The sequence below is a fragment of the Dipodomys ordii genome, unplaced genomic scaffold, assembly GCF_000151885.1.
Source record: "Dipodomys ordii isolate 6190 unplaced genomic scaffold, Dord_2.0 Scaffold393, whole genome shotgun sequence".
NCBI lineage: Eukaryota > Metazoa > Chordata > Mammalia > Rodentia > Heteromyidae > Dipodomys > Dipodomys ordii.
In genome coordinates this window covers 8,934-18,246 of record NW_012267609.1, presented here as the reverse complement: position 1 = coordinate 18,246, position 9,313 = coordinate 8,934, and the positions used below count along the sequence as shown (strand labels likewise).

General features: G+C 41.9%; 1 protein-coding gene across 2 annotated transcripts; it reads left to right on the top strand.

The window, feature by feature from the left end:
* Positions 1-2,267: 2,267 nt before the first annotated feature.
* On the top strand, positions 2,268-7,817 carry LOC106001750 (von Willebrand factor A domain-containing protein 9-like). 2 transcript variants are annotated; one of them, XM_013036740.1, is made up of 2 exons: positions 2,268-2,547; positions 7,483-7,817. In XM_013036740.1, the coding sequence occupies exons 1-2, from the start codon at positions 2,326-2,328 to the stop codon at positions 7,759-7,761; spliced, it is 501 nt and encodes a 166-aa protein (XP_012892194.1). In that variant the 5' UTR covers positions 2,268-2,325; the 3' UTR covers positions 7,762-7,817. The 2 variants fall into 2 exon arrangements, 1 of the variants encoding a protein (XP_012892194.1); XR_001175856.1 differs by lacking the exon at positions 2,268-2,547 and adding an exon at positions 5,117-5,158.
* Positions 7,818-9,313: the final 1,496 nt, after the last annotated feature.

The window sequence follows — 9,313 nt, the reverse complement described above, 5'->3', positions numbered from 1 at the left end:
AATCACTTTTCTTCAAGCATCCATCCAACACCGTGTTCTGTCACACACAGAGAACATGACTGAAGAGCGAAGCAGCGGTGCTGCTACCACATTTTTAACAGGGTTATGTTGAACAAACAACTTTAATAGGCAGAGATGAGGGAGACAAATTTAAATTTGTCTATCAAAATTGTTAAACATTTGGGACTTCTCAGGAGTGAATTTTTTCTGGTTAGTCTATTGATGTGGAAAGCTGAACTATTTGAAACATCTTTGTCTATTATGAGGTTTAAAAAGAAACACTTTTGGGGCTGGGAAGGTGGCTCAGTGGTAGAGCGCTTGCCTTGCATGCATGAGGTCCTGGGTTCGATTCCTCAGCACCACATAGGCGAAAAAAAAAAAGCCAGAAGTGGCCCCACGACCAGACCCAAAAAAAAAAAAAAAGAAAATTTAAAATAAAACGCTTTTGCTGTATAACCTGTGTTCCTAACCCCCTATTTAAAACATTGTTTCAGTCAGGTTTAATTCTAGCTACTTAGCAGGCTGAGACTTAGAGGATCACATCTCAAATCCAACCCAGATGGAATCCTACAGATTCCCATCTTAATACTGGCACACTCACAAAATTAAAAAGAATTCTATTCACAAAAATAAAGAAATAACAAATACAGAGACCCACTAATGAGGATACAACTTATTGATCCTCTGTTAAGAAACTATAGTGTGCTGGGCACCAGTAGCTCAAGCCTATAATCCTAGCTACTTAGGAGGCTGAGATCTGAAGAGTTAAAAGCAGTTAAAAGCCAGCCCAGGAGCCTGGTGCCGGTGGCTCACACTTGTAATCCTAACTACTCAGGAGGCTGAGATCTAATGATCAAGGTTCAAAGCTAGCCCAGGCAGGGAAGTCTGTGAGACTCATCTCCAATGAAGTACCAGAAAACCAGAAGAGTGGCTGTGGTTCAAAGTGGTAGAACTCTAGGCTTGAGTGAAAAAGCTCAGGGACAGCGCCAGGCCCTGAGTTCAAGCTCTACCATGGAAAGGAAAGGAAAGAAGGGGAAAGGGAAGGAAAGGAGAGAGAAACTGTAGTCTGTTGACACAATGAAATAGCATGTAGTTACAAATAAATGACCCAGCTAAGAAAAAATACATAACTAAGGAAAGTGGGTTACAGGACTATATGTGTATACTTCGTACAACTTCATAGTCACATTGCTTGTGTCATATACAATTGTGAAAGACTTTAGGTAGATGTAAAAACATTATACAAGGTTAATGTTCACTGTTTGTCTTTTGGAATTCACTTCAAAATGTTTAACAATAGCCCGACTGCTTGCTGGTACAATGCCCAAGCATGGATGTGTGAAATTCTAAAATTCAAATTATAAGGGAGCTGTTGGAAACTTAGAACATAGTGGTTCACAGGAGCCAAATTACACTTTATTTTTATATTTATTTAATTTTACTTTGAGGCTGCTATTGGGGCTTGTATTCAGGGCTTCATGCTTTCCCTCACCTTGCTGGTTCATGACTGATGAGCAGACTGGCTCCAAAATGAAAGCCTCTAACCTTAGCTTCCTGAGTATCTAGTATTACAGGCCACCAGCATTAAGCTATAATGTGTGTGTGTGTGTGTGTGTGTGCGCGTGCGCGTGCATTAATGCACCCCAGTATTGAGACTTAAACTCAGGGCCTGGGTGCTGACCCTTAGCTCCCCCCCTACCCTCCTCCCACTCAAAGCTAGTACTCTACCACTTGAGCCACAGCTCCACTTCTGGCTTTTTGGTAGTTAATTGGAGATAAAAGTCTCACAGACTTTCCTGTCTGAGATGGCTTCAAACCATGATCCCCAGTTCTCAGCCTCCTGAGTAGTTAGGATTACAGTTGTGAACCATGAGTGTGTATATGTGTGTGTGTGTATCTCTCTCTCTTTCCCCCTCTCTATATATGTATATATACATAAATGTATATATGTAAGTATATATATATATTTATATATATATACATACTTTATATAAAAATTGAAAGTTGGAAGTAAGGCCTACCTTTAATGCTTTTTCCCACTGGTAATAAGGTAGCCCTTGATTCACAGGTGTAGATAGTGTGTTTTGAGCGTGTCTGGGAGTGTTCTTCCCAGTGAATTAGGCTGCTGTGTTCTTTCTCCCAGAATTCTCTGCAGATTGACCTATATAGGGGTTACCTTGCCTTATTTCTGGAAAATTGGTTACAGTTATGGTGAAAAGATAGTGCTTTCCTTCTGTGACACTTCTTTTTTTTCCCCCCACAGCATTTCACTATTTGTAGCTTGTTGTCTGCATTCTGACTGGGCTCGCTTGGATTCTGTTCACCATGCCAACAGTGGTGGTGATGGACGTGTCCCTCTCCATGACTCAGCCTGTGTCAATCGAGGGGTCTGAGGAATACCAGCGGAAGCACCTTGCAGCCCATGGGTTGACAATGCTGTTTGAGCACATGGCCACAAACTATAAGCTTGAATTCACAGCATTAGTGGTTTTCTCATCGCTTTGGGAGCTGATGGTCCGCTTCACAAGAGATTATAACACCCTGCAGGTACAAAAAGGAATAAAGACCCAAGTTGATTGGAAAGAAAGCAGTATGATAAGAGTGTACTGATTTTTGACCTTAGAATTATTTAATAATAAATATACAGGCACTTAATATGCACAGCTATAAAGCATAATTCATAACCAATAGGTCCTAGCCTTTCTTTTGTAAAGCTATGAGGTAGAGAAAGAGGTCATGGGGGCTGGGAAGGTGGCTGACTGGTAAAGTGCTTGCCTCCCATTCATGAGGCCCTGGATTCGATTCCTCAGCACCACATAGGCAGAGAAAGGTCATGGTCCATTTTCTGGAATTCTTAGGAAAGGTGAAGATTTCAGCATACCATGCTTCAGTCCCTAGATTCAACGTTTTTGCCATTCTGCTCTTTTCTACTTTCTCATAAAATTTTAAGGTAATGAAAAATAGCCCTTATTAAAACACACACACACACACAAAAACTTCTTCTAGAAAGTTCAGAATGATGCTTACTCTCCAACAGATAGTATTCATTTGTAGATGCCAAGATATTATTTTTTTCTTTTTTTTCTTTTTTTCCATCCTGGGCGTTATCCTTGAAATTTTTGCTCAAGGTTGGCACTCTACCACTTGAGCCATAGCTCCACTTCCAACATTTTTGTGGTTGATTGAGATAAGAGTGTCATGGACTTTCCTGCCCAAGGTGGCATCAAATGTCATTAGATCTCAGCCTCCTGAGTAGCTAGGATTACAGGTATGAGCTACTAGTACCCAGCTCAATGTTGTCATTTGAAAATCTTAATAGGTATTGTCTTTCAAAGATATTTTTCTCAGATAAGCCAGATGTCTTTATTTTTTTTTCAAATTCTTTATTGTGATTAAGTGATTACATAATTTCCCAAATTTCACTGTATTGCCAGATAGTGATGCTTAGTTAAAATCACAAACACATTCTAATTTCATGGGGCAAATTGTCTGTCGTGATCTGTAATATTTATGAGTTCTATGAGCTAGCCAGATGTCTTTAAAACATTAATATCTCCTATAGTTCTTAGCACAGTGTCTTGGCCAGTGAGTAGACAATAAGTGTTTCTGAAATTAAACTGAGGAATTAAATAATTGTTGGGCAATTTGGAAATGCAGGATTGATGTAGTTTGAATTCTTAGTAATTTTTTTTTTGTTGTCAGTCGTGGGCCTTGAACTCTGGGCCTGAGCACTGTCCCTCAGTTCTTCAGCTCAAGGCTAGTGCTCTACCACTTGAGCTACAGGCCCTCTTCCAGTTTTCTGGTGGTTTATTGGAGATAAGAGTTTCATGGACTTTCCTGACCCTGCTGGCTTTGAACGCCAGTCCTCAGATCTCAGCCTCCTGAGTAGCTAGGATTATAGGCATGAGCCACTGGTGCCCGGCTGAATTCTTACTAATTTTTATTAAATCTTTCCTTTTATTATGTTGCATCTTTATGAGACTTAAATTTTTTTTAATTGTACTGGTGCACTCTTTTGGTGGTACTGAGTCTTGATTCAGGACCTCATGCTTGGTATAGATGCTCTACCACATGAGTCATACTTCCAACCCTTTTTTGTACTGGGTATTTTCAGATTATAGTCTCAGTTTATGCCCTGGATGGTTTGGGCTTTGATCCTTCCACTTGTGCTTCCCCATGTCAGTGGGGATAACAGGTGTGTGCTACCACACCTAGTCTTTGGCTGAAATAGAGTCTTGTGAATTTTCTCCCCAGGCCAGCCTCTTAACAGCAATTTCCCAATCTCTGCCTCTCAAATAGCTAGGATTACGGGCGTAAGCCACCCCACTCTGTTCATACTGATTTTCTTATAAGTTATATAGCTAAAGATTTTTTTGGTGTTTAGCAGTTTTAAAATTTAGAGAATTGCAATGTAATGAATGAGGTGTAAGAGGTAAAAGCAGAAGCTCTGGAGTCAGGCCACTTCTTAAAATTTTCCTCATTTATGGCTGGGAAGGTGGCTCATTGGTAGAGCGCATGCCTTGCATGCCAGGGGCCCTGGGTTCGATTCCTCAGCACCACATAAGCAAAAAGAAAAAAGCTGGAAGTGGCGCTGTGGCTCATGTGGGAGAGCTTTAGCCTTGAGCTGAAGAGCTGAGGGACATCGCCCAGGCCCAGAGTTCAGGCCCCATGACCGGACCCCCCCAAAAAAATTCCTCATTTAAAAGTGGGGTGAACAATGGTAGGATGATTAAATCCTTGTAAAGTGCACAGAATGGTGTTTAGGAGATTATGGTTAATGGTCCATACATTTTGGTCATTACTTTAAGCTTATTTCATTGTCCTTTACAGTTGAGGAAGTCTGCTTTGCTGTGTTTGGGTGTGTGTGTGTTTGGGTATGTGTGTGTGTGTGTGTGTGTGTGTGTGTGTGTGTGTTTTCTGGAACCTATGCTTTGGGGCTTACAGAAACTCAGTGTTCGCTGTATGATAATCAGACTTCGTACAGTTTATATTGGTTTCTAATAAGAAAACAGCAGAGAATAATGAGCAATTTTTTTCTCGCCCAATAAGGAAGCACTGAGTAACATGGACGATTATGACAAGACATGCCTAGAGTCCGCACTGGTTGGTGTCTGTAAACATTGTTCAGCAAGAATGGGGTGGTGCAATCCCTTGCCAGGTAATGCTTAGTGTTTTTCAATGTCCTTAGTTAATATCATTAACAAGCCAGGCACTAGTGGTTCACACCTGTAACCCTAGCTACTAAGGAGGCTGAAATCCAAGGATTGCTGGTCAAAGCCAGCCCAGGCAGGAAAGTATATGAGACTCTTATCTCCAGTTAACTAAAAAAGAAAAAAAAAAGTAGAGTTATGACTCAAGTGGTAGAGTGCTAGCCTTGAGCAAAAGAAGCTCAGGGACAGTGCACAGGGTCTGAGTTCAAGCTCCAGGACTGGCACCAAAAGAAAGAAAAGGGAAGAGAAAATATAGACCCCCAAACTGGCCTGTAAATCTTAGGTATTCAAGAGGCTGAGATCTGAGGATCTCAGTTTGAAGCTAGCTGAGGCTAGAAAGTCCATGAGACACGTCTCCAGTTAACTAGCAAAAAGCCAGATGTGGAGCTGTGGCTCAAGTGATGGAGCACTAGCCTTGAATGAAAAAGCTAAAAAAGGGCTAGGGAATGTGGTTTAGTGGTAGAGTGCTTGCCTAGCATGCATGAAGCCCTGGGGACGATTCCTCAATACCACATCAACAGAAAAAGCCAGAAGTGGTGCTGTGGCTCAAGTGGTAGAGTGCTAGGCTTGAGCACAGAGAGACTCAGGGACAACACCCAGACCCTGAGGTTAAGCTACTAGGAGTGCATGTACACATGCATGAGCACATGTGCAAAACATACAAATCATTAACCACTGTAGTGTTGATTTTCCTCAGGCTCTAACCGCCTACGTTATAACTCCACAAACTACATTTTACACTATTTGTAGTTTTTAAAGAAGGCATTAAATCACTGTAATCGTATCACACCAATTTAAGTCATACTAATGTGTTCAGAAAGCAGACCTATGCCTCGAGGAAAGTATTTTCCTGGTAAATTGATGTACTGAAAATTTATCTTGTTTATATAAAGACAAAGGGCTCACAGTAGAAGGACGGATTATAATTTTGTGTGGTAGAATTGTAAACACGGAACAATAGTGTCTATTCTTCATTATCTCAGTGTAGCAGTTATTCAGCAAATTTCTAACCATCTCAACTGAGTTGTCTAAAAAGTGAAGAGAATCATAAAGACTTGCGCTTGTGGGACATCAGTGGCTCACGCCTGTAATCCTAGCTACTCAGAAGACTAGGATTTGAGGATCTCCATTCAAAGCCAACCCAGGCAGGAAAGAGGAAACTCTCATCTCCAGTGAAACACTAAAAAGTTGGTAGTAGAGTTGTGGGCCAAATGGGAGAGTGCTAGCCTTGAGCAGAAAAAGCTAAGGGACAGTACCCAGGCCCTGAGTTCAAGCTCTAGTACCTGCATTTTTGTTTTAAATGCACAAATTCAAAATACATGGTTTGGTCTTGTCTATGAGGATGGATGTTAAGGAGAGCAGAGAGAGAGAGAAAGAATGGTGGACAAAAACAGTCATAATATTCAATGTACATACTGAAACTGGGACTAGAAAACTTCAGATGGATAAGTTTGGAGTACATGGAAAAATGATAGAAAGATTGACACTGATCAAAGTGTATTCTACATATCAATTGAGGTTGAGTTAAAACCCTGTGGTGTAACTAGTTAAAGATAATTTTAGCTGGGGGCTAGTGGCTAACATGTATAATCCAAGTTACTTAAAAGGCTGAGATCTGAGGATCAAGGTTCAAAGTCAGCCCAGCAAGAAAGTCTATGAGGCTCTTATCTCTAATTAACCACCAGAAAACCAGAAGTGGAATTGTGACTCAAAGTGGTAGAGTGCTAGCCTTGAGCAAAGTGGTAGATTGCTAGCCTTGAGCAAAAAGAACTCCGGGATAGTACCCAGGCCCTGAGTTCAGGTACCATGACTGACAAGGGAAAAAAAAAGATAATTAAAAAAAAATAAGCCAGGCATCAGGGGCTCATGCTTGTAATTCTACCTACTCGAGAGGCAGAGATCTGAAGATCATGGTTTGATGCTAGCCTGGGCAGGAAAGTCTGTGAGACTTTTATCTCCAGCTAACCAGTAAAAAGGCAAAAGTAGAGGTGTGGCTCTAGTGGAAGAACACCAGTCTTGAGCGAAATAGTTCACAAGTAGAGCCCAGGCCCTGAGTTCAAGCCCCAAGACCGGCACATAAACAAACAAATAAATCACACAGCTTGCTAGATTTTCACAAATGGAAGCATGTATGTATATCCTTACTACAAGTAAGACCTAGAACATACCCATCACCCCACAAAGCTCCCTGCACATTCCTGTAGCAGTGAAAGCAAACCTGGGTGGAGCTGTTGGGCATGTGGCTTAATGGATACTTGTCCTCTGCACACAGGTCGTTCTGGTGACGGACGGCTGTCTCGGCATTGGTAGAGGGTCCCTGCGACATTCCCTAGCAACACACAATCAAAGGAGCGACAGCAACAGGTTCCCGCTGCCTTTCCCTTTCCCGTCTAAGTTATACATCATGTGCATGGCAAACCTGGAAGAGGTAATGCCTTCTGCTAACTGCTTTTTAGATGGGTTAGGTAAATCCCAGGGCTTGGTTTATTTGTCAATATATTCAATGAACACTCTTGCGTACAGTATAACATTTAGATTTGAAAAGAGTTGATTTCACATGCTCTTTGACATAACAACACTCACCTCTACGAGAGTATAGCTGGAGATGCCCATTCTGCTGATGACCATGAAGGGTTGAGATGTTCTTTTTTTCTGTCCATTCCTCCAGAAATGTTGACAGAGGTATATTTTAGGGTTTTTTTTGTTTGGGGGGGGGTCTTTTTTGGGAAGGGGGGAACATAGGTGTTTTTGTTTGTTTGTTGTGGTGCTGGTATTGGGGCTTAAAATCAAAGCCTGGATGCTGTCCCTGAGCTTTTTGCTGAAGACTAGCACTCTACCATTTTGAGCCACAGCTCCACTTCTGGCTTTTTTGGTAGTTTAGTGGAGCTGAAGATCTCACAGATTTTACTACTCAGGCTTGGCTTCAAACTGCCATCCTCAGCTCTCAACCTCCTGAGTAGCTAGGATTACAGGCATGAGCCACCAGCACCTGGCTTCTGATGTGTTTTATTCAGTACTTCCTGCTTTTCCCATTGAGTCAGGAATTATTTCACTTAACCTCAGTTTTTCTCTCTATCAAATGCTGACAATTGATGGCTCTTGCCAAACCATGTCAGGGAACAGGTTGTAGGGAAGATGCTGTATGGCTACTAACTGTGGTCTCCTGAGAATCTTCAGAACTACTTATGAATGAAGTACCTCTTGTAACCTTGAGGCAGATTGCAATAGTTGAGGTAAGAAGGTCCATGAGACTCAGTATCTCCACTAAACTATAAAACATCTGGAAGTGGAGTTGTGGCTCAAGTGGTAGAGTGCTAGCCTTGAGCACAAATCTCAAGGACAGCACCTAGGCTCTGGAATTGAGCCCAGGAACTGGCACACACACAGAACAATTGTGTTATTTCCTTCTTTATTTGTATTTTTTTTTGCGGGGGTAGGGTCCGGTCATGGGGCCTAAACTCTGGGCCTGGGCGCTGTCCCTCAGCTCTTCAGCTCAAGGCTAGCGCTCTACCACTTGAGCCACAGCACCACTTCTGGCTTTTTTCTTTTTGCTTATGTGGTGCTGAGGAATTGAACCCAGGGCCTCATGCATGCAAGGCAAGCGCTCTACCACTGAGCCACCTTCCCAGCCCCTGTAGTTACTTGCTTCTGATATTGACTGTTAAGAAAATTATCTCATGGACTCAACACCTGTAATCCTAGCTACTCGGGAGGCTGAGATCTGAAGATCATGGTTCAAAGCCAGCCTGGGCAGGAAAGTCCGTGAGACTCTTATCTACCAAAACTACCAAAAAAGCTGGATGTGGAGCTGTGGCTCCACTTGAGACTTGAGTCTTGAGACTCTTATCTCCAAATAAATGCACACTTCTAATCAATCAGCACTACTGGGAAGACAGACATGAGGAACTTGAAATTGAATGCCAGCCGGAGGCCAAAACTCAACAGTTGGTCTGAAAAATAATTGTAAACAAAGAGCCCAGGACAAGGCCCAAGTCACAGAATACCTGCGTACTAAAATATTTTTGGGCAAAATGCTTATATAACATTGATTATCAATATATAAATATATAGTTGTGTGTACATATACCATTGACTAAAAATAG